The sequence below is a fragment of the Gopherus evgoodei genome, chromosome 4, assembly GCF_007399415.2.
Source record: "Gopherus evgoodei ecotype Sinaloan lineage chromosome 4, rGopEvg1_v1.p, whole genome shotgun sequence".
NCBI lineage: Eukaryota > Metazoa > Chordata > Testudines > Testudinidae > Gopherus > Gopherus evgoodei.
The window spans coordinates 103,415,550-103,439,350 of NC_044325.1; the positions used below are offsets into that span (position 1 = coordinate 103,415,550).

At 38.1% G+C, this 23,801-nt stretch overlaps 1 protein-coding gene and 1 non-coding gene across 2 annotated transcripts in view; both read right to left on the reverse strand.

Annotated features, from left to right (window-relative positions):
- Nucleotides 1-23,801, reverse strand: part of IPO7 (importin 7) — a 50,409-nt gene that overhangs the window by 1,939 nt on the left and 24,669 nt on the right. The window contains exons 9-24 of the mRNA XM_030560400.1: nt 19,107-19,241; nt 18,143-18,242; nt 16,902-16,978; nt 16,352-16,468; nt 15,280-15,369; nt 14,497-14,662; nt 13,468-13,628; nt 12,364-12,492; nt 10,538-10,604; nt 10,335-10,460; nt 9,929-10,026; nt 8,309-8,404; nt 5,229-5,449; nt 4,906-5,111; nt 3,653-3,859; nt 3,132-3,248 (exon numbers count right to left, since the gene is read on the reverse strand). Of these exons, the coding sequence (XP_030416260.1) occupies nt 3,132-3,248; nt 3,653-3,859; nt 4,906-5,111; nt 5,229-5,449; nt 8,309-8,404; nt 9,929-10,026; nt 10,335-10,460; nt 10,538-10,604; nt 12,364-12,492; nt 13,468-13,628; nt 14,497-14,662; nt 15,280-15,369; nt 16,352-16,468; nt 16,902-16,978; nt 18,143-18,242; nt 19,107-19,241 (2,113 nt within the window). The remainder of the gene's footprint in view (nt 1-3,131; nt 3,249-3,652; nt 3,860-4,905; nt 5,112-5,228; nt 5,450-8,308; nt 8,405-9,928; nt 10,027-10,334; nt 10,461-10,537; nt 10,605-12,363; nt 12,493-13,467; nt 13,629-14,496; nt 14,663-15,279; nt 15,370-16,351; nt 16,469-16,901; nt 16,979-18,142; nt 18,243-19,106; nt 19,242-23,801) is intronic.
- LOC115651770 lies at nt 14,809-14,990 on the reverse strand. Its single transcript, XR_004000437.1, has one exon. It is a non-coding gene; the product is annotated as a small nucleolar RNA SNORA23 (small nucleolar RNA).

A 23,801-nucleotide genomic window follows, 5' to 3' on the forward strand; every position in this document is an offset into this window, starting at 1 on the left:
TATAATTAAAAATATATACTGAAAATACTAATCCTAAAAATTCAAAAAAAAATTACATTTTATAAATGAAGAACTTCCTGTGTGAGGGTGTTCTTTAAAGAGGAGTCAAACACAGCTGAAAGTCCAGCCACTGGACTGCTACTGAACTTCTAGTGCTTTCTGTTTAACAAGAGATACTCCAGGGACCAGTCAGTCAAGTCATTAAAAAATAAATAAATAAATAAATAAAATAAAATAAACTTGTACTAAATAAGCACCATTTGAATGTCAATGAAAAATTCACTGGTCCTGCCAAAATTCAACAGTAGGAGGGGAAATATAAACGGAACAACGAGGAGGGGAAATTGTTCTCTGTGCACACAAAAAAAACCTCTCCCCTTCCAGTTAAGGCTGTTACACTGCATAGGTTGGTGCAAACTATAAAAAACAAAAAGCACTTGAATTATTCAACATTCCCTCTACATTCCACTTATCCAGTTCTAATTCTCAGTCTCAGCTACCTTTCTCTCTATCCTCATCTTGAAGGGACCAATGTTACATCTGAACTCTGATCACGCTGACTGGTCCTATAGTTTCCATGTGTTTTAAAAAATTACACAGGTTTGGTGTGTCTTTTCACAAGTTACAATGCACACACAAATCAAGGCCTGGTATAGATCAAAGGCACAACACAGAGTAGTTGTCTGATTATTTCCTCTCTGAGACACTCTCCCCCAATCAGACACATTTGAATGGTGCCTCTCTTCCTGCAAATACCAAGGGCAGTTCAGATTTCTTTGTGCTGCTTCTGCACTCGGACCAGACAAATACTTCTTCCAGGGCAGCAAGGAAACACTGAGAACCAGAACTTTGCACATGCCATGAGCCTTGTGCACTGCTCCAGTGCTGTAAAGGGGCTGAAGAGCTGTTCAGTTAGGGAAATTCCTGCACGGCACAGAGTCAGCAACAGTGACTACATTCTAACCCTCTCTAACATAGGGCATGTCAGAAGTATGCTCAGTGGCAGAGGGCCCAGCTGGAGGATCCTGTGCTATGGGCAATCCCTGGCTAACATAAGCATGTAAACATTACCAGCTGATGTAAATTACATGAGCCTCAAAGTTGCTTTAATTTGTGCTAAGAATCAACAGCTGAATATTTAAAAATCATCCTTTTCATAACATGCATAGTTAGCATACGGAGCCCACTCCACCAAGGTATAATTAAGGCCAAGAGTTTAGCAGGAATCAAAGCAGGTCTGGACATTTATATGGATAAAGACATTCAGAGTTCCAATAGTAGACATTTGAAAATCCAAGTGTTTGAAAATGTGTTTGAGCATAAACTAACTTCTGATAATGATTAGGAAGAAACTTTCCCTATGGGTAATTATTCTATAGCTCCTTATTGTGTTTCTTGCACCTTTCCTCTCAAGCAACTGGTACTGGCTGCTGACAGGCAGGATTCTGGAACTAGCCATACCACTGGTCTGATTCAGTATGTTACTTTTCAAGCCTATTTAATTACATACATGGACTCAGAAGGTATATCTGAAGAACTTCTGAAGGCAAGGCAGAATGGAGGAAGTCAGTCCAAGAAAAGAACAGATTTTTCAGTCTGGATCTTGACCTATCCCCAATCAGACATACTAGAGAGGAAGTAGTAAGAAACAGAAGGAAAATATTCTCCCTTTTCTAATCTTAAAACCTTTAATCTATTATGCTTGCGTTGAAGAATGATGGTTAATAGTGTAGTATTTTATAAACCTGTTAATGATCACGTGACCACTTTAGAGATATCCTCTGGTAGCTGATGCCCTTTCTGCCCAGGCTGCCATGTGCTAGAGTCCACTGAGTATGGTCCTTGATCCATCTAGCTATAGATGGTCTTGATGCTTTCAGGCCCAGGCATTTAGGAAGAAGCTTTCCAGACTGTCAGCTCTACTAAGTTATTTGCACCACTGCTCACCTTTACAATGTGCCAGACTGTTTATGTTATGTGTTGAGATTTTATATTAGCTAAAGGAAGACTGCTAGCTTGTGAGGCACTGGAGATGCAGGGAGCAGGGTGGAAAAGGTAAACCTTGGTTACAAGACTGTGGAGTACAAAATACAAAGTCCTCATGGATGATACAGTAAGTTACATGTTCTTCAAGAGCAGAGATTTTGGAGAGTCTTCTTACCAACATGATTGCAGCTAGGATGCATGTCAAGGATACTCAGGAGGATGCTAGATTTCTTGCCAAGTGACTTGATTATCCACCTTGGAATGAACCTGCAATGGGACATCCTTTTCCTTAAGTGGACTGGAGGCTTGGAGTTTTGGACTTCCCCCTAAAGAGTCCTTGATCACAGAGATGGTATTCCACCTTGCTGAGTCCCAAGAGATGAAGAGGACTGACCCATACTTGCAGAGGTGACTCTAAAAAAGAGAGTCTCTGATTTATGAGGGAGGAGTAGCATCCACAGACCCAAACAAACAAGGCCTGTCACCCAGCAGAGTGAGATTTCACTAGCAGAGAGCAACTGTGCTAGAGCTTTGCTCCTCCAGCTCTTGAGAGGTCTCCTTGTATTTTGAGCACCTTGTGGTCTTCAGCTTGTCCTATTTGCCGGCTCCATTGTGATGGGGGAGGAGAGAACAAACAAAACATAGGAGCTTGGCAGGAGGTCCCCGTTTGGAGAGCAAAGCCATGGAAGTTCTGCTTATTGCTGCCTATTCTCCTCATCAGCTTTAGAAGTTAAGACTACAATGGTGGGAACAGAAACATTACTTTGTTTGCATCACTGGAGACACAGAAACAGGCAGAAGTACAGAAGGGCCGAGAGTCTTGTGGGCAAGTCTGAACTACCTCCAATATGTTTTGAGAGAGATCACTATTCAGTAAACAATTTTAAGCAAAAATACTGACTGTTACATTATCAAAAGCTAAAATATTAAGCTGTAAGTTAATGCTGAACTATTCAAAACACACTAATTATCCTCTCCCCTTTGGGCTTCCCAGTGCAACCCACACACTCCGTTTAATGTCTTGTTAACATGTAAGCTTTTTTGAGTAGGGTCTGTCTGTACTACATGTCTTGTGAAGCGCCGAGCATATCAATATTTAAATAGTAAAAAGTAATAAATGCTATAAAGTATGAATGGGAAGGTACCGTGGGCTGCCCGCCTTTGATCTGCTAAAGTTGCTATGTCCTGTAACTGTTTTCTTTGTTCTTCATTAAGACCATGTGTCAAAGCTTGGTACCAAACGGGGTTACGATTCTGAATTGCTACAAAGAAAAAAGGACAATTTATCTCATTAGAATATTCCATCATTCAAAACTTGTTCTCACTGCCACCTTAATCAGAAACCAGCCTGTATTTTGACTTGGTGTCCCCCTAAGAAGAGGCAATACTAAGAATACAAGAAATCTTAAAATTGGTATTTCAGAAACAGATACAAGTGTTCTAAAAAGCAATGAAAATGTCTCAAAAAATGTTAATCTCTTTAAATACTTTCAACCTTCCCTTCTCCCACCCTGGAAGCCACATTGACTTCTCTCTCTATGGAGGGAACTAAATTAATAATTTGTCACCAAATGACAATCCATTATGTACTTAATTTTCCAAAAACAAATTAAAATTGAATTAAAAATATGTAATTGTCAGCTAGCAGATGAAATACAGTTCTTACTCTGAAAAATTGCTTTAAATATCTGATATTCATCAACAGGGTTGTCTTCATCATCAATAATTGTTGAATAGCCCTCCAGAGCAGTCTCTTCTGCATCATCTTCTTCCCAGTCCTCATCGTCTCCATCTTCTCCTGCCTGTTTTGCCAGAATCTCTAGGTATTCTTGTCCATCTTCATCAATATCATCTTCATCACTCCCCAATTCCTCTGTAAGGCGAATGTCACAGAAGAGGACTCTTTTACATATAAAGCAATGAGATTTTTATCTTCAGAATCAAATTATCTTCTTCATATAGGATTTTGGTTATACTGATCAGTGATGGAATAAAAAAAAATGTTTTCACACAAAAAGGGCCCACTCCTCTCCATCTCTACCAGCGCCACACTTTCCTTTGTGGCCCCTTTCCTTATCTTCTGAGCAGTAGAAAAGGAACATGTTGCTGCCACAAGAAACTAGTTATTAATAAAAACACTTATGTGGCAAATTTTGCATGGCACTTCAGAAATTTAAGCAAGACATGGTCCCTAACCCAAATGAATTTAGCATCTAAAACGTTCAGGCAGGAGCATGGGGAGAGGTGGGAAGAGGTGGAGATTATAGATGCGGACACAGGCAAAAGTTGTGCAGAAGTTTGAACTTAATGCAAAAAGACAAATAAGAGATCTGAAGAGGAGGAAGACTGATCAGAGAGATTGGAAAGGGCGATTATTTTTGGATAGACTGGAGACAGCCGATGAGGTAGGTTATTTATGCTAGAACAGGCAGGAAGAAGGTGCTGTTTCAGATATAGATTCAAAGCACCAAAACATGGGACACCCTGTAGCACAGCTGGAGTGCGGAGGAACAAGAGGTCCACCTGCAGCTCTCTTTCTGTGCCCTTCACTCGTGGTTCAAATAGATGCAAGGGGGAATGGTCTGTCCCAGCAATAACCCCCTGGGAAGCAGGGGATGTCTATAAAAAGAGCTGGTCCAAGACAACCCTGGAGAGAAGCAGCCCAGGAATCTCAGCTGTTTAAAAAAAAAAAAAAAAAAAAAAAAAAGTTTACTTCTGCTCCAGTTAGGAAAATTGCCAAATAGGTCCGTAAAAGGGTTAAAAAGAAGCTCCAAAGCCCCAGCATTAGCTGTATCTGTGGAGGCAGAGGACTCTGGAGTATTACAAGTAGTGGCTGGCTGTCTCCATGTGCTAGAGTCTGTCAGACATGGAGGGGACACGAGACATTGAAATTTAGCAGTACTGTTTCAGTTTCCTTACCAGTTTCCTCATCTTCTTCAGCATCATCATCATCATCACTGTCATTTTCATGCTCTGCATGGCAAGCGTATGCTCTTTTCAATCCATTAAATAAAAGAATAAAAGCTGGCAGGATCTGTCCTGAAACTTGATTTAAAACCTGTGGTATTTGCTCCAGATCAATAAGAGCACACAAGCCCAGCACACACATCTTTCTATCATGAAGTCTAAAATAAAAAACAACAACAACAACAACATTTTATAATCTACTTATTTCCAATTTCTAAAAATAGAAAATAAGTGGTAGACTACACTTGGCAGTCTTCAAACTGAGAGCAGCTTACCCCAAGAAACAGTCTACATCATTAAGCCACTGTGTGATGAAGTGATTAGTGACAGGTTCCACATTATTGGGGAAACGAAGATTTTCCAAGGTATTTAATAACAGATGAGGGTTGTAATACAAAGCAGCTATGGCAACCTGGAGGCACATCGTTCGCAGTTCACTTGTTTTCACCTCTCTGGTCAATCTCTCTAATGCAGCTTCCACAAATAAAGGTATACACTGGAAGAGATAGAACCATTATAAACTCAGTATTTTAATGGATAAACACCACCTTGCCCCCCAGAAACAAAAGTTAATTATATACCGTCAAACAGATAAGTAAGAGTTAATAGAACAGGAGTACTTCATCTCTTTTGCCTGTAAAGGGTTAACAAGATCAGTGAGCCTGGCTGTCACCTGACCAGAGGACCAATCAGGGGACAGGATACTTTCAAATCTTGAGGGAGAGAAGTTTTTGTGTGTGCTGTTAGATTTTGGTTGTTGTTCACTCTGGGGGTTCAGAGGGACCACATGTGCAACCAGGTTTCTCTCCAATCTCTCCGATACAGGCTCTTATAAGTTCAGAATAGTTAAGTATTAGGTAGATAAGGTGTGCTAGGCTTATGTTTGTTTTCTTTATTTGCAAATGTGTATTTGGCTGGAAGGAGTTCAAGTTTGTATTTTGCTGAAAGGATTTTAATTTGTACTTGTATACTTAGGCTGGGAGGGTATTCCCAGTGTCTATAGCTGAAAGACCCTGTAACATATTCCATCTTAAATTTACAAAGATAATTTTTACTGTTTTTTCTTTCTTTAATTAAAAGCTTTTCTTGTTTAAGAACCTGATTCTTTTTTATTCTGGTGAGACCCCAAGGGACTGGGTCTGGATCCACCAGGGAATTGGTGGGAAGAAAGGAGGGAAGGGGGAGAGAGAGGTTAATTTTCTCTCAGTATTAGGATTACTTTCTCTCTCAGGGAGAGTCTCGGAGGGGGAGAGAGAAGGAGGAGGGAAGGTGAATTTTCCTCTTTGTTTTAAGATTCAAGGAGTCTGAATCACAGTGATCTTCCAGGGTAACCCAGGGAGGGGAAGTCTGGGAGAGGCAACGGTGAGGGAAAGGGTTTGCTTTCCTTGTGTTAAGATCCAAAGGGACTGGGTCTTGGGGGTCCCCAGGCAAGGTTTTGGGGGGGGACCGGAGTATACCAGGCCCTGGAATTCCTGGTTGGTGGCAGCGCTACAAGTACTAAGCTGGTAATTGAGCTTAGAGGAATTCATGCTGGTATCCCAATCTTTTGGACGCTAAGGTTCAGAGTGGGGGAATTATACCATGACATATACATACATACATACATACATACATACATACATACATACATACACACACCTAATTATTCCATGTTATATCATTTTAACAACTGTATTTCATAGGTACAGTTGCAGAATGGCACTTAATACTGAATAAGCAGTCTGGTGCACAAAATATACCTGAGGGTATACACATAGATGAAATTTAAAAAACAAAGTACAGTGAAACCCCGCTATAACGCAATGTTTGGGATCCAAAAACTTCCATCGCGCTAAATGTGGGGTCACGGTATAGCGGGGTTTCAAGCCAGTCAGTTTGTCAGTGGTCCCCAATGCGGCGCATTGATGTGTGCTGCCTAGGGCCCCAAGTGCCTAATAGGGGAGAGGAGCCATGGCTCCCCACCTGCCGGGGACAGAAAACTCCGGGGCTGCGGGCACCAGTGCTCTCTGTCCCCAGCAGGTGCAGGGCCGCGGCTTCTCCCTGGCTTCAAGACGAGCCGCGGATCCCTGCCTGTCGAGAACAGAAAACTCCGGGGCTAAGGGTGCCGCTGCTCTCTGTCCCCGCAGGCGCGGGGCCGCGGCTCCTCTTGAAGCTGGAGAGAAGCCGCGGCCCCGCACCTGCTGGGGACAGAGAGTACTGGCACCCGGAGCCCCGGAGAGAAGCTGCGGCCCCGCGCCTGCTGAGGACAGAGAGCACTGGTGCTCGCAGCCTCGGAGTTCTCTGTCCCCGGCAAGCTGCAGCCCCGCGCCTCTCTCCCTTGCCATGATGTTGAGGACCACTAGTACAGTACTGTATTATGCCTTAAAGGGGAGCCAACCTATGATCACGTTATATGCTATTTCGCGTTATGGCAGGGCGTGTTATGTGAGGTTTGACTGTAATGCAAGGATATCAACACTTCAGTGTTGAATTGGTGGTAGAAGTCAAGCCAACATAAATGCAATACATCATTAACCGTGAGTAAACCTATATGTAGTACTTTGGTTTGTAATATTACTCATGATAGCTATACTAAATATGTTTAAGTGTATGTTTAATTCTCCAATAATTCTGTAATCTTGTTTCTTTTTTAAAAAAAAACTAGCTGGTGTAAATAGAATATGAACATCAGTAACTCCAGAAAACAGATTTAGTCACTTCCCATGTTAAAAAAAAACATGACACCTTTGACTTTTTACTACAGTAATGTCAGTTATTAATATGGAGAACAGCATTATAGGATGTAACTCAAGATATCTAGCAGAAGGGGGAGAGTAGTTTCCCTGCTTACCTCAGCAGAAGGTTAGCAGTATTATTTCAACACGGATTAAATTTACCTTCAGACAAATTAAGAACTAGAATCTTCAGGAAAAATCTCTACAAACATTACATTGGTCTTGTACCTTTACTTCCTAGCAGCCATATGTTTGTCAAGTATATATGAGGGAGGAATGATTTCTCTCACTGATTCCAGTAAGAGACAATCTCAAGAAATTCTTGCCTCCCTACAGATGGTGCTTTTTTGCCAGTACAAGTAGGGATGCTATGGGCTTCACCCTCTTTCTTCATTCTGGGCTGCCATGTGGCTCATCTTTAAATCTTTCCCTTGCGTATGCACTACAGTGTATTACAGAATTGAATCCAACAGCTAAAAGAGGTAGTTTGCTCTTAAACCGTACTCCCTAATGCATGGAAGTGTTTTAGATTGTCAAATGCACTCTACCTCTGGAGTATATCTCACCAGATTCTGTTAGTTTCACTAAAGCATGGTGGATTTTGTAACATGATTTTAAGATTGCAAGCAGATGTTACTAACCTGATCAATGCCACGCCCTTTGCACTGTAAAATGATGACTTCCAACAGCTTTGCTGCATGACATTCTGCATCTTCTCCTGCAACACCAGTAAGGACCTGAAAAACAGACTACTGTTGGTTTTCTGCTTATGGGTAAAAGCTGTTTTTGATATTCTGTTTTAATCTGAGAAGTCAATCTACAATTAAGAGCTCTATTAAAATACTAGTGTCATATAAAAACTAGAGTGCCATTTCCAGCTTTCATCAGTGAAGAAGAGAAATAAAAGGGAATAAACTACAACAAAGGTTCTGGATCATAACTGGAGATATACAAGTCGAGCAAAAAAATAGTTGAAGCTAACAACTATCTACTCGTTCTGCAAAATTGTTGAATATATTAGTATGGATACAAAGTTTATAGGAGTACTTGTATAAGAAGTGCTCTTAGCCATTTTGAAAACATTTATCTGCACAAAAGATTCACTGAATAGTTATCTGAACAATTCACATAGAGTTTTACAAAGCTTGTTTATAACATTTGTATTGTCCAACCAGGGACCAGAAAATACTATACAAATCTAGGACTAGCCACATGGCACTAATAGAAAACAACAAGTAGTAAAAACTGACAAAGACCAGGTCACAAATAATTAAGATGAAGTGTGTTGGAAAAAACTACTCAATTACAAAATAAACAAATGAAAAATCAACCTGTCTGCAGCTAATTCACAAACACAGAAAGGGCTGTAACTCTTCACATAAAGGTTATTCACAATAAAATTCAAACACTTCCAATCACAGAATCAACCAAAGGAAATAACGTGAGCACTTAAATCTAAAGAGCAAGCTTGGCGCAGAGTACAGACAACAAAACGTACATATATAATACACAAGTCTGGAAGAGAAAACTAACTGCAGTTGAGAAGGTTTTCATTCCCCTAGACTAACTAGAGCTAAGGTTCCAAAGAACGCTCTATACCCCCACATGCTGATAGGATTAAAATGCCAACCAGTTGGCATCTAACTATACTGACAAAACTGAAGTGAGAATGCAAAGGATGGAAAATGTTGAGAGGCAGCGTAGTGCAGCGGAAAAGATGGTGAATCAGGAGTCATGAGAACAAGGTTCTATCCCCAGTTCTACCACAAATCTGCTGCGTGGTCCAGGGCAAGTAATTTCATCTCTCTATGCCTGTTTCCCTTCCCATGTTATTTATCTTGTCTATTTAGATTTAATCTGTTTGGGGCACTATCTCCAACTACATGTCTGCATAATAAAGTTCCAATTTCAGATGGGACTCTAGGCATTGTTGTAATACAAATAATACAATAAAAAGACAACTGACTCGAGCCCTGCTTGTGCATATTTCTAATATTCTTATGTCATACACAACTCATTTGGAGGGCAGGGGGGCTTATTTTAACTAAACCCCTGATAATGACTTGGTAATTTCCTTTTTTCAGCTGCTGTTCCTTGCAGAGTCACAGCAAATATCGAACATCATATATCAGAAGGGTACAATTTAAAAATCTCCAGTTTCAAAGACTATTGCTATAAAAGAAAGTACATTTGTACAAAATATTTTTTTTTTCCATTTTGTACACAAGCCAGTAAGTTTTAGACAGAAGGAGTCTACCTACCTTTTTGCACATACTGTAGATCATTTCAAGATATTTTGTGTCAGACAGAAGTGTGTCTGTATCGACAGTTACATAATTATGCAAGAGAGGCATCATATCTATTAAACAAGAATAATCAATTAGCCGTTCTGTTTTTTTTTTTTTACAACACTAGTTGTTAATATACAGCTTTCAGGCTTATTGTAAGCTAGTTAAACATGGTGTTGGCTACTGTAGTAGGATGTCACTTGACAAACCTGGTTATAAAGATGGCTTAAGCAAAACTATTTTGGTCAAAATAATGTACAGCAAATATAACTCTGTTTTGAATATTCGTTAAATTGCAATTAAGATTTCATTTATGCCCCAAAACAAATATATCAAACCCACTAATCTTAGGACATAATTTTTTATTAGGATTTCTTACCTGTAAAGTAATCAAAGCCATCCTGCTGAAAAACTTCAAAAACAAGAGGCAAAAGCTGCCACATTTGTGCAGAGACTTGCTGACATGTCAGACTGTGAGCCAAGGAAAAGATCTCTTCATAGAATTCTAAAATGGAAGTAGCACTTTATTAAATTTAATGCTAATGACAGACAAATAATTAACACAAACAAGGAGACACATACCTAAAACATGCTGCTGTAAAACTGTTCCAATAACTTGCAAACAAATCCCTTCCAACTGTTGGGTAATCTGAAAGAGAAAGTTTAAATGAGTTTCAGGCACATGTAAAAACTGGTTTTAAGTAAGTTTTAAAATAAAATTCTCTGAAGTACCTTTACTAGAGTGTCACCTAACGAACAATACAAAAGTTACACATCTCTTGAACACCACATGTATTATAACTGCACCATTATAGCTAACAATCCGTCAGGCTCTCTTTAACGCAATCTTTTTCTTGGAACGCCATTCTTCTTTAGATCTTGAAGGAATCTCATTTAGGGATGTCTTTGCTTATACTTACTCTTATTTTAATTTAGTTTTTGAGTAACATTTTTAGTCCCCATAAAAACATAATAAATGAATATACATAGCACAACAGTAAACTAGTTAAGAAACCAGAACGTCCCTTGGTTTGTTATTTGGCAGCATCATGTTATGAGCTTTGTACCTTAAGACTTCTGTGTCATCTACACTGCAATTAGACACTTGTGGCGACCTGTGGCAGCTGACTTAGCTTAGATTAAGGGGCTTTTTAACTGCAGCGTAGAGGTTCGGGTTCAGGCTGCAGCCTGAGCTCTGGGACCTTCCCATGATCCAAACTCCAGTCCAAGCACGAACATCTACAGCACCATTAAACACCCTCTCACCCTGAACCCAAGTCAGCTGGCATGGACCAGCTGTGAGTTTTTAATTGCAATATAGGCATACCTTTAGTATATTTTCCTAAGACCGCTGGAACTTTAAAACATATTTATTACCAAGCTGTTTAGGCACCATGGAACTAAAACATTTATCAGAAATCAGCAGCTGTAGTAGCATAACACTCAGTAATGTAGCTTCATCAATCTTTGCTGGAGTATTTTACAACACAGATTAAGGCTGTGTGTACACTACAGAGCCTATGCTGGCATAGTTATGCTAGCAGAGCCTCCTAGTGTAGTTGCAGGGTATGTCTATGCTACACCAGGGTGGAACAGATGCAGTTGCACCACTGTGGTTCTTCAGGGTATGCCTACACTTAAAATGGTACAGCGGTACAGTAGCACAACTGCAGTGCTCCAGTGCACACTAATGATGCAGACAGGATGGCTTCTCCCCTCGGTGTAGGTAATCCACCTCCTCAAGAGGCAGTAATTAGGTCAGCCCTGTCTATAATGGGAATTAGGTTGGCAGAGCTATGTCTTTCAGGAGTGAACATTTTTCATACCCTTGACCGACAGATATGCCGGTGTAAGTTTTAAGCGCCAACCATGGCAAAGCTGATAAAGAAAACCCCCTACACTAGAGTTTGGCCTTATACCGATTTCCCAATACCTTGCTGTATGGCAGACAGCAAACTGATACATCAGCAGCAAATGGTCTCAATATTGTATGTTTATTACTGACGCATCTGTTTTCCTCCAAGGGTAGATGGCATTAAGTCAGACATTTCTCAGTACAGCTGACAAGACTGTTACACTTGCTACAGACAAACTGAGCAAGTGACATCACTCAATTTTAGCGGTTACTGCCTCCATCTGCTGGTACACAAGAATTATGTCCAAGTATCTGGACTGCTACACACATCTGTAAGATGTCCAAGATCTTAAATATTTATGCTCCTAGGTTGTACATGCAACAGTTATGATTTTGTGTGTGCGCGCAGGTGTAAATAAGCTTAACAAGGTTTTAACTAAAAGGATTTTAAAACATTGGCAGAAAGCATATTGTTGGATTTTTATTTAGTGCACAATAACTATTTTCCAGCATCTTAAAGGCATTTAATTGCTTTGAAAGAGTTTTTCCTTACCTCCTTGTGATCTTCAACTACACTCAGGAGTGTATCAATGGTATTCAAAATTCCCATTGCTGTCACTGCTTTGTCATCACTGCCTTCTTCATCTGGCCCAGTCTGAATGACCTGATTAAATGTCATTGCCTGAACAGTAACAGTAAAATCCCAGATAAGTGTCACTCATGTAGTTAATTAAAAAGGGTATGTGTGAGGATAGACTATTGTACAAGTTTGAGACTCTGTACGCTGAACTTTTGAGATACTGTGTGTTAAAAAAAAATCAGTACAGGTGAACACCAATTATTTGAAATATCCCTCAAGCTCAGAATTTTGTTTTTCCAAACTTCCCATTTTCCAAAATCTCAAATTTCTTAATTCTGAAACTGTCTAAAGTCATTTGAATAATCAGGGTTTATCTGTATATGAATAAAGTAGATTTGCAATTATATATAAAGGAGTATCATTTACAATACAGACCTTAGGGCATAACTCAACAGTTTACAAAAACAGAGACTGACCGATTCTAAAATTGAATAGAATTAGTAGTTATGTACCACGTAGTAAAGTGGATTATTGTACATGTATCATTAATTTAGAAGAAACAGAAAAGTGAAGTTCATTATAGACCATAAAACCTAAACACTAAGGGCCTGATTTTGAGATCAGCACCAGCCTGGCCTCTGTACTTATGAAACTACAGGTACAACGTATGATATGTGGATGTCCCAAGAACACAACAGGTATTTTCAGATGCAACTAATTTAGCCTAAAACATCTAACTACTGGCACCCACAATTTGCTACCAAGAAATACTTCTAAATTTCTGTTTTAATAACTTTAGTAATGAGGTCAGTAAGACTTTTTACTCTAATCAGATTCTGAAGTGTGCTGTGAAGGGTTATCACAGCTAAAATCAGGATTACTATTTTTCTATGGAAGACATTTGCTTATTGTGTTAAGAACACAGCAGCTTCTCAACACACGGCATGCAAAACATTGGCATTAATGTTTAAATGGCCTAGTCTAAAATCAGCTGGCAAATGACAAACCATCTTGAATATAAGGAACAAAATCCCTCATGTTTAACTAACTTTTCAAGTGCAAAGTAACCAGGCTTACCAAATGCTGGGTCATTTCTACTGCAATGGGAGTAACCTCTTCACTATATTCACAGATCATTTTCTGAATCACATTAGTAAGATCATCATTTTCAGTCTCTCTTATAATATGAAGCAGAGCTTGCATTACAGGTCTAATAAATGGTGTAATATATTCCTTAGCTGCAAAGTAAGTGGAAATAAAACACCAATTATATTGATTCTTACATTATTTTTATAAAAATTATTGTTATCAGTCTAAGAAAACCAGAAATTCACACTTTACTACTACTGAAATATTTGACACATAATAATCTAAATATATTTTTCATACAACTAAGCCAACAGAGACAAAGTGTATCAACAAAGCACTATGATAACATGAAACACTTCATATTAAATTAAATGTATACAACAAAAACTGTTAACAGCACATAACTATTACAAGACTCTGAACAGTCGCTGGGAACTCAGCAACAGAGCAATTATATATTACAAGTTATGTTTCTTTCTAAGGGTACGTCTATACTACTCACTGGATGGGCGGGTAGAGTTCAATGTATCGGGGATCGATTTATCACATCTCGTCTGGACGCGATAAATTGATCCACTAATCAACGCCTATACTCCACCTTGGCAAGAGGAGTAAGTGGAGTCAATGAGGGAGCCGCGGCAGCTGACTCACCGCCGTGAGGACAGCCAGGTAAGTCGAACTAAGTTACTACGACTTCAGCTACACTTTGCGTAGCTGAAGTTCCGTATCTTAGTTTGAAACCCCCTGCTAGTGTAGCCCAGGCCTAAGCTTGCTGAGCCACAACAGAAGTTTCCTTGTCCAAAAATTACTTATGTCAAGCATTCCACTTGTTTTAACCACAGCTGGCAAATTACTATCAATGGACGATAAAACAAATCTCCCAGAAGGTAACTCCAATACTAGTATATTGGTGCTTAGCCCATGAAAATAGTGCATTATATCTTTTCTGCTTAAATTATGTCCTCTTTAGAAATGTTACAGAGATATTTTCTCTAACTTTAACAAAAAAGAGTGTACCTTTCTCTTGATTACTGATCAAAACCTGAAGTGCTATGGCAGCTTCCACTTTCACAGGCATTTCCCTATCATCAATCAGACATCGTCTTGTGAGTTCTAGGGCTGTCTGGAGGTTCTGGTCACTCTTAAATTTAACTTCACAGAAATAATGAAGGACCCAGCAAGCCTGTGAAAAAATGCATCTAACAACTTCAGAAAGTGGTCATTTTAACGACACTTGTGGACTGTCAGTTCTCCAAGAAAATAACGAATAATTAATTAGTACTACATAAGCTATTTATTAACTAAAATACTAAGAACTTTTAAAAATAAAGATGTTTGAGAGTTTGGAGGCTGGCCAGTGGTAGGTTTGTCTTTTAGACATCACTATACCAGTACTATGATCTCAAGTTCATCTTTGGCCACAGGTTTTGCGTGAGCAGCATGGTCTAAATGCAAAACACAAATGGACCATACCACTAGACACAGAGGAAAAACTATGCACACAGTACTGCAGCCATTTTAAAATTATATAGAGTCATAGACTTTAAGGTCAGAAGGGACCATTATGATCATCTAGTCTGACCTCCTGCACAAAGCAGGCCACAGAATCCTACCCATCCACTTCAATATGTTGCTACATCTTAAGAAACTAATACTTTTATGATTAAAACTTGAATGTACTTTATTATAGGAGGGATGCAAACAGTTTGTCAATTTAGAGCATGATACAAATCAGTAAAAACTGAAAGCTATTCAATTGTAGATCAGCAAGTGAACAAAGTAATCCTTATACATTCTTACCCGTGCTCTCATATAGCCCAGCTCATTGCTGAAGAGAGGGAACACATGATTCTGCAACATGTACTCCATCTGATCTTTGTATATCTTCTTCTGCGAGAATATTAAGGCAATTACATCAGTTGGTATTTTTAAATAAAAGCCAGAAGTGGGAGAAAAAAATTGAGTTATTGTTAATCTTATTTTATACATAAAAGTGTAAATAAACAGACAGTGTGATGTCTTAACATACCAAAAAAGAAAACCATGCCACAAAGTGACAGATAGCCTATCTATTCACTATCACAACCAACAAACTACGAGGATTCTATATGTTCAAGACTGATTAAAACCAATGCTTTATGGTGCAAAAAAAATTTTTTTTTAATTATCTCTTATCTTTGGATAACTAAGGCTTCTCTATTTTGCAAGTTTCTCTCTCTATTTTAACCAAAGACAAACTACTTATGACAAGGAAGAAAGGGCAACCACCTCAAAATGTGGTTGTAACTGATCCATCTTAAGAGAAATCAGCTTCTTCCAAGTCATCCTCTGTTAGCGTAAGCAAAGAAGGTTGCTAAACCTGCTACACAACTAGTTTTCTACAAGAAAATGAAATACCTAAATCAGCAGGCTCTCTCTGATCAAATAAATTTTCTGATATGAACAACCAGGAATTTCATTATCAAATGGAACTGAAGAACCTATGTAGCAATTTACTGTTTATCAAAAGGCAGCATGGCAGTTCCAAGAAACTAAAATAAAAAATTTATAATGAACGTTGTCAGAAAATCAACTTTCAGTTATCCACATTCCTTTGTTGTCAACACATCAGAACTATATGTGCACGTTTTTGAAGTCTAGCTTCTTGCAAGAGATGGAAGAGCAAGATTTGTATAATGAAGTCTGCAACTGTACAGGAGAAAAATAATTAAGCTCCACCATAGAAGAGTTGTATCATGACATCTAAACCAAAACTTTCAAATTCAGGGAGCTAATCTCAATTATTCTAAATACTGGGTTAGGTGTGGAGGGGATGGGTAGAAAAGGAGAAGGAAACAGAACCAAAAGACCCACTAGAAATCAGTACACTTACTTTTAGGAGAATTTCAGCCAAAGAACCAATCATATGTAGAGCACCATCTTTCTTACGAGGATCAGCATTTGGCTCTGTGAGGATCTGATAACAAAAGCCCATAGTCTTCTGCAGGACCTAGTTTGATAAGGGCTTTGTGTTAGTAAAAATACTTCAGCCAGTCTTCTAAAGTACTACTGTCAGTTCTCTAAAATGCTCACATTTGAAGAAAAAATGGAATATATTTTAACGAAGACTGGGTTTAGGCAGTGCTTCATGCCATCGCTAAAACACCATGCTGATTTTATAACTCCTGGGTGCATTAGCAAATATGGCTATCCAGCCTCAAGGAGTAAACTCATACCAACAGGTGAGTACAAAAAAAAACCTTCTAGAAAATAATGGGATTATTATGAACATTATAGTTCCTATGTATTAAGCAAGAAGATTTACAACTACCTTAATAATAGATTCTTATCTTTTGTTTCAAATATCTCAGCAAGTTGCACAGAAAATATCAAATAAGACTATTTGGTTTGTTTAGTCCAAAGCTAATCCTTAAATCGCTTACCTCTTTTCTTTTACTACATGCTGTAAACAACAATGTCTGAGCAGCAGTTGTAGGAGAAATGAAGTCTTCAAACACATCTATTAAATAAATTTCATAGGCTATAAATTTTTATCCTTGAATACAGTTCACAATGTTAAAATAAATTAGATCTAATGTAAAATAAGAGCAACAGTATTCAGATATGTCACCCAGCTGTGCCTTGATATTACAAGCATTTCAATGCAGATCTCATAAGAAAAATTAAACTATGAAATGACAAGACAAGACATGTCTTGAGTTTTCTGGCACAGAAACATTCCACCCTTTTGTTAGCATTATGACAAATGTCTGATTATAAGATTCCCGGGGCCAGGACCTTCTTTTATATCTGCACAAGGTCTATCACACTAATTACACTGGGAAAATATTTTTTAGTTGTAATAAGTAGGCAAAACTGGGCAAGTTGAAAAAAAACTAGATCTTTAATTCTCTTCTTGTTCAACCTTCTTCAGAGGCTTTTAGAACCCTTGTCAACACCCTTATGGTTTGCATTTTGGGGTTTAGCCCCTTCAGGCAAAGAATATCCCATCGGGATCCTAAGCAGCTTAAAGCCTTAAGTGTACCTTCAGGAAGGTCCAATTCCTTCACTTTCACACCCCACTTGAACAGGCTATAAAGACTTTTGGAACACTTCAAAAGACACAATGAAGAGCCAATGGAAATGAACATAAAAATGAACAGAACATCCAAAACTTCCATGGCTACTTTAGTCTCTATATAGATATATCTATCCTGAATTTATGCCTTAGTTTGAATTACTTGACCTTGTAATGAGAAATTTTGGAACATGGTAAAGATCAGCATCTGAAAAGTAGCTACTGCATGTAAGCCATGCATGATTTTAACGATTAAGTTTAAATGCATTTTTAAAGAAAAACAAAAAACAGCAATTTGAAAAGTTAGCTCTTTCACAGCTATGAAACAGTTATTGCACTGCCATATAAAACATCTTGAGTTCTCTCTCTCTCTCTCTCTCTCACACACACACACACTTTGGTCACCTACACTGAGAACCAAGATAGCTGAATTTAAGGTATCTGGAGCCATGTTGACAAGCACTGATCTATTACCTCACTTAAGAAAAATGCACAGCACTTAAAAAAATATCTAGTCATCTTTATTTTCACAATGCGCTTTTAAAAATACTGGCTTTGTTTGGCATTATTTTTTTTTAATGTGTATGTAAATATTAAAATTCTCACCAAATTTCATACGTATGTATTCATATGGGTCTTCTTGCCACAACTCCTCATCAGCATCTGTATAGCACATCAATGGAAATATAACATCTTGGATAATTCCCTGCAATTAATGAGTGACAAAGAAAAAGGATTTAACCTATTAAATCAATCATCGTTTGCTCTCTTCTCTTTAAAACAATTTAAATTTTTCTCTTACATCAATTTTAGATATGGGATGGAAACCTTTTAAAATTACATTGTCATAACAGAGAAAAGCCAATTGCTTCAAATTAAAGGACGACCTGCAATGCAATGCAAGCTATTGTGTTTGCTTTGGGCAATGGAGTATTAAGCTAGTGAAGTGGCATAAATTTTGTTGCTGACATTAACTCTGAATTTGTGCGGTGTTACATTATATGTACAATTCTTGATCAAGAAATACAACAGTTTAACTATGGGCTCAGTGTGCTAAAGGGCTGCTGATGAAACTACATGATTGTTTTGGGATCTTATTTATATTGTAAGGGCTTATTTAGTTTCCATTTGGATGTCTCAGTTCACACCATTGTATTAAGTCATTATGATACTAATAAAAATGTATTCTATGTTTTACATTTTAAAAGAGCATCCCAGTCCACAATAAGGAGCATCAACCAATCTGGGTTTTAGCCTTTAGTGGTGCTGCAATCCTGCAAAGAGACATGCTTGAAATTAATGGGACTACTCACAAGCCTCAAGTAGAAGTCTTTGCAGAACTGGGGCCTAAATATTGCAAATGTTTTTGTTTCATCCAGAGAAAATGAATATTTCAACTATGCTAATGTAACAAGATGTGCTTCTCCAGAGCAGATCTGAACTCTCAATAAACAATTTATAATACAAACTCATACATCTTAAGTTCTAGTAGGCACAGAGAGTTTATAAACAAACTGATTTATACATAGTAATTTGGTCATTTAGAGACTATTCCCAGAAAATGTTTTACTTGAATATGGGGCTTCAGATTCTTCCAGGTCACAGCATGTGACACTCCTTGATTGATGTAGTTCAGTGTTTGCTGAAGAACTCTAGGAGCCAGGTACTGCTTTTCCTTGTACTGATACAGCACCTTCAGCAACACCTGTGAAAAATCAAGTCTCATTAATAGCTTATAGAAATCTGCGTATTTTGCCAGCAATCAAGAAGCCATTTAATCTGCAGGACCGCCCGCACAAAGCCCCTCATAGGCTTGCAAATGTAAACAGATTTTTACTACATTAAAATAGTGTTGACTAGTCTGAGTTAACATGTGGTGGGTTCCTCTGGTCTGTGGCACGTTCAATTCTCCAACATAAGTTTAGTTAATTTGCTCAAGTAATATTTAGTGTTCATGAGAGATGGTGGATTAACAGCCCTGGAGATTGAAGTCCTCTATTTAACCAAACAAGTATGTCTCATGCAGTAGTAGTGCAAGTTCTCTATACTCCACTATCAGCAAATGCCTCCTGGGAAAGGAGAGAAGATGGGCCTCAGAATTGTTTGGGTAACAGTGACTCATGCTAACTCTACCTACCACCCAGCACAGGATGATGGGCCCTTTCTCCCCTCTGATAAGGAAGTTAATAAGCACCACTGACATTTCATCTTGCAATTCTTTTTGCGACCCATCTGCTGCATTGCTTGGCCTGCCAAACTGCTTGCCCTCTTTGGCTGGTGCCCTCCAGCTGTTTGTTGCTTTGTGTTTGAATTTAGTATGGCATTATGGAGGCGTCTCAGTCACCCCATAGAATATACATAGGTATAATAAAACTCTTCATTCAAAACACAACATCCAACAGAGAGGGTAAAGGAGGGCTGGCTCAGTTTTCTTTCTCCTGTGCCTTCTGGTCCTACTCTTCTAAAGGGATGGAGCTCCTCCAGATAAGTCTAGCAATTTAAATTGTCAAGCCAGGGGCTAACTGCAAGCCAGAACTTGGATCCATTGCATTAATGATTGGTATTTAATCTCCAAGTGATTGGAAGAGCCTGGGGGCCAACATCCTGCAAAATTTCCTTGCAACTCAGCCAACCCTGTAATATCATAATTGTTCTAAAAGAAGCAACTGGTGGGACTAAAGGGAGAGGTCAAGTTCAGTCTCTGCTTATTTGATCTTTTGTCTCCGCTAAGACTGAAAATGGCGTAAACTGATTAAAAGAAAGTATCCACTGGGAAAATGTCATTCACATCTACCAATCCTCCGAGATCTTACCAGCAGTGAAATATTGATGAAGTTGAGATCCAAATATTTTGAGAAATAATTCAGTTTTTTAAAAATCTATATACGAGATTACAAAGTTGCCGTAGACCGTCACAGGAGTTTAACTAGGGATCTAGCCACATATCCACCATGGACATCACTGCTTTATGAATTGTTTCATGATTTTTGCCTACGTATTAGCCTTCACTGAAATTAACTGGGCTCTGATCTATTAAGGTGTTTGAAAGCCCATTCGTTATCTTCGCAGACCTTGGAGATGCAGGATTTTACCTATCGCTCTATAGATGGCTTATATATTGCCTTAGACAGTAGAGTGGCGTAGCACAAAGACTTTAAATGCTCTAGGTTTATAATAGCATACATGGGATGTCAGAAAAGCAATCCTCATTTGTATCAGAATTGCTCCTTACCCTCTAGTAAGCTAAATGAAGAGAAATAGGATATGAAATTGAGTCTTGAGACTCACAGAAGATGAAGTTTGTTTTACGGATGCAACTTTGGTCTGTCCACAACATCATTTTCTTGAAAAGTGTTGAAATTCAATTGTTATAACTTAAATGTTTGTTGAAAAAGTTATAGTCATTAAGATGACTACACTGAGGTTACAAAAATATTCCAGGAAAAAAAAAACCTAACATTTCTGCATCAAGACTGAGAAATGAAGTATTTAAGAATCAGTTTCTCTAAGCTCTGTTATTATGCCTTAAAATATGGTCTTTCTACTAAATAATCTAACAAACAATACAGAGCTGGAATGTCTTATACAGCCTTATATATACAAAGTAAGTTACAATACATTCAGAATTGGCTTAATTTTTAAGGCCTAATGTAAAAGCTACAAAACAAGCCAAGTTTAGGGGAGGAGGAGGAAATCACTTCAATAGTTAAAGATAATATTTTATGCTTAGTGATATTTAACCTATGAATGTGAAATAGAATGACTTTGACCATGGGAGCCTACCTGTGTAGTATTCTAAAATATATTTCAAGCTACAGACTTTGAGCACAACTAAGACTAAACAACGTAAATAAATTGTTGAGATATAAGCCAAGTCAAGAGTGCATATCCTATAATGTTATTTCCTGCATGTAAAGTTGTATCAGAAATTCCAGTTTGTATTCTATATTGTATTTGACAATGACTAGATGTCAAGAGGCCATACTATAGAAGGCAAAGCATAAGGGACCAGTGTTAAAATTGGAGTTTCAACCTTCTGCATTTCCTGATTCAGAGAGCTATTTTTTTTTTTTAAGTGTTAGTGATGCACTAATTATACAGTTTTACATTGAATTTCCTTAAAGGTTATCAGTACTGCTAGTAAGTTCCTTTATCTGGCTACTAAATTATGTCATGTCTAACTAAGGACCCTCATACACAGCTTTTTCAAAAATTTAAATTGATCAAAAAAAACCTTATCAAGTACTAAACATATAAAGTTTCCCACTTTAAATACTTAAACTACTGAATCACAATTTCTTTACACTTGATTTTAACTTGTGGTTTGTTTTGTAGATATTTAAATCTAAGGAATAAGAAGTCAATTCAGCCATTTGAGTTATGAGTACACAACATATGGAGAAAAGGTTTTTAAAATAAACCACATAATTCAAACACACATGCAGACTTCAGAAGCAGCTGAATACATTTTACTCAAACTCTCCACAAAACTTCACCTTCGGTCCGAGATCAAGTGTGCACATTTTTTGTTCAAATTAAATTTAAATTACCAGCAACCGAAATAGTGGAATAAAATCAAAATTGGAATTCCATCATAATTATACTGTGTGCTATGCATAGGCACATATATGCATAAAGATATGGCTGCAATGATTAGAATATAAGATGATTTCATGTTAAACCGGTTTAAATTCTGTATTGGATAAATATCTCTGAGGATTCCATGAAGCTGCTACATATAGATAAGAAATCAGCTGTCCCTGGGTGCTCTTATCAAATGAGCAATAGCTAAAACCTGGACTCCAAGAGTGGTTTATTTTTTTTAAATTGAGGGAAAGGCCATCTGGTACAATTCTTGGATATGATTTAGTTTCACATCTTATTAGTAATTCCTTTGTTATTCCCTCAACGTTTGAATTTGAACAATAAAAAACAATAAGCTGTGAAGGATTTTCTAGCAGCCAGAATATGGTGCAAATACTCTCGATCACTTCTTTCCTCACCCTATTAACAGTAAGTAATACTTATTTGAGTATTATCATAGGACTCACCCCTAATTTATCAGCAAAGCTGTCTGTTTTTGTGAAGTCCAAGATTCACAGGTGTCTCAGACAGACAGTGAAGATAATTCCAAGTTATTGATTCTGTCCCTCCAAATGTTCTAGATTAATTTTGTTAGAAGTGGGAATGGGCATAATGGTGTGTATAAACGGCTTTTTTGGCCAGGTTTAAGAAAGTTCATCCAGAGCTACTTCTGAAAAAGATTATTTGTCTTCTTTTTCTGGGATGTCAACATCTATAACCAAGTTCCTGAATTTCCTTGTTACAGGAGCTCCACTTCCACACTCTATTTCAGCATAACATTATCAGTTGGCTCTGGTGTTCATTTGTTCTTTGATACCAAGTGTGGTGGGATAAAGGTTTTGTTCTGCTCTGCCCATTTGAATACAGATTGTTCCATCTCGACAGCTCAAATGACACCAATGCTATTATTAAAAACCTGTTTGCTTTTGACATTACCTATCATACTCTCCAAAGCTAATCAAATTGGTCTCCGCAGCAGCCAGCTGATAAAACTCATTAGACCACTTGTCCTGTGCTATCTGGGTTCTGGAGTGTACTTCCCAGGTAAGTGAACTCTTTCAATTCTTCCCAGTTCAGCATTTTCTGAAAGAAGTTATATTTTGTTGCCCATCATCCTGGTGGTACGATGACCTCTTACCACTTGCTGTACATTCACTGTGTTGTTTAAGCTGTTTAGCAGAAGAGTGCAGAAACTTTATTTCTGCATGAAACTAGTACAACGAATAGCTTCACCAAACAGTCAGAATGACATGAGGTGTCCAAAAATTCAGTGGTTGATAACCTTCAGTTACTATTCAAATAAAATCCTGGGTCTAAGATCACATCCAGAGCTAAATGACTCTTCCCATTTATCATTTGTTTTGTGAGATGCCTTCTTTCTTCTGGGAAACCCATCAGGAGATAGTGAACAGAGGGGCAGACATGTACTCCACTCCTTTCAAGTAGTAATTAGGACCCTTCTGAAAACTCATGGAGATATGACCGAGAGCCTCATATTGGCAATCACTGATATTTTGTTACCCAAACAGAGGGAAGGAGGAGGAGCAGGCCTACAGTCACCAATAACACCTTCAATGAGTTTCTGCCAAATCTGCACTTTAACAATTTGTAAACCCACAGTGCATATTTACTTCCCATTTCTCTTTGATAAAATCAGAAAATTCATGACAGTGTCAGTGGA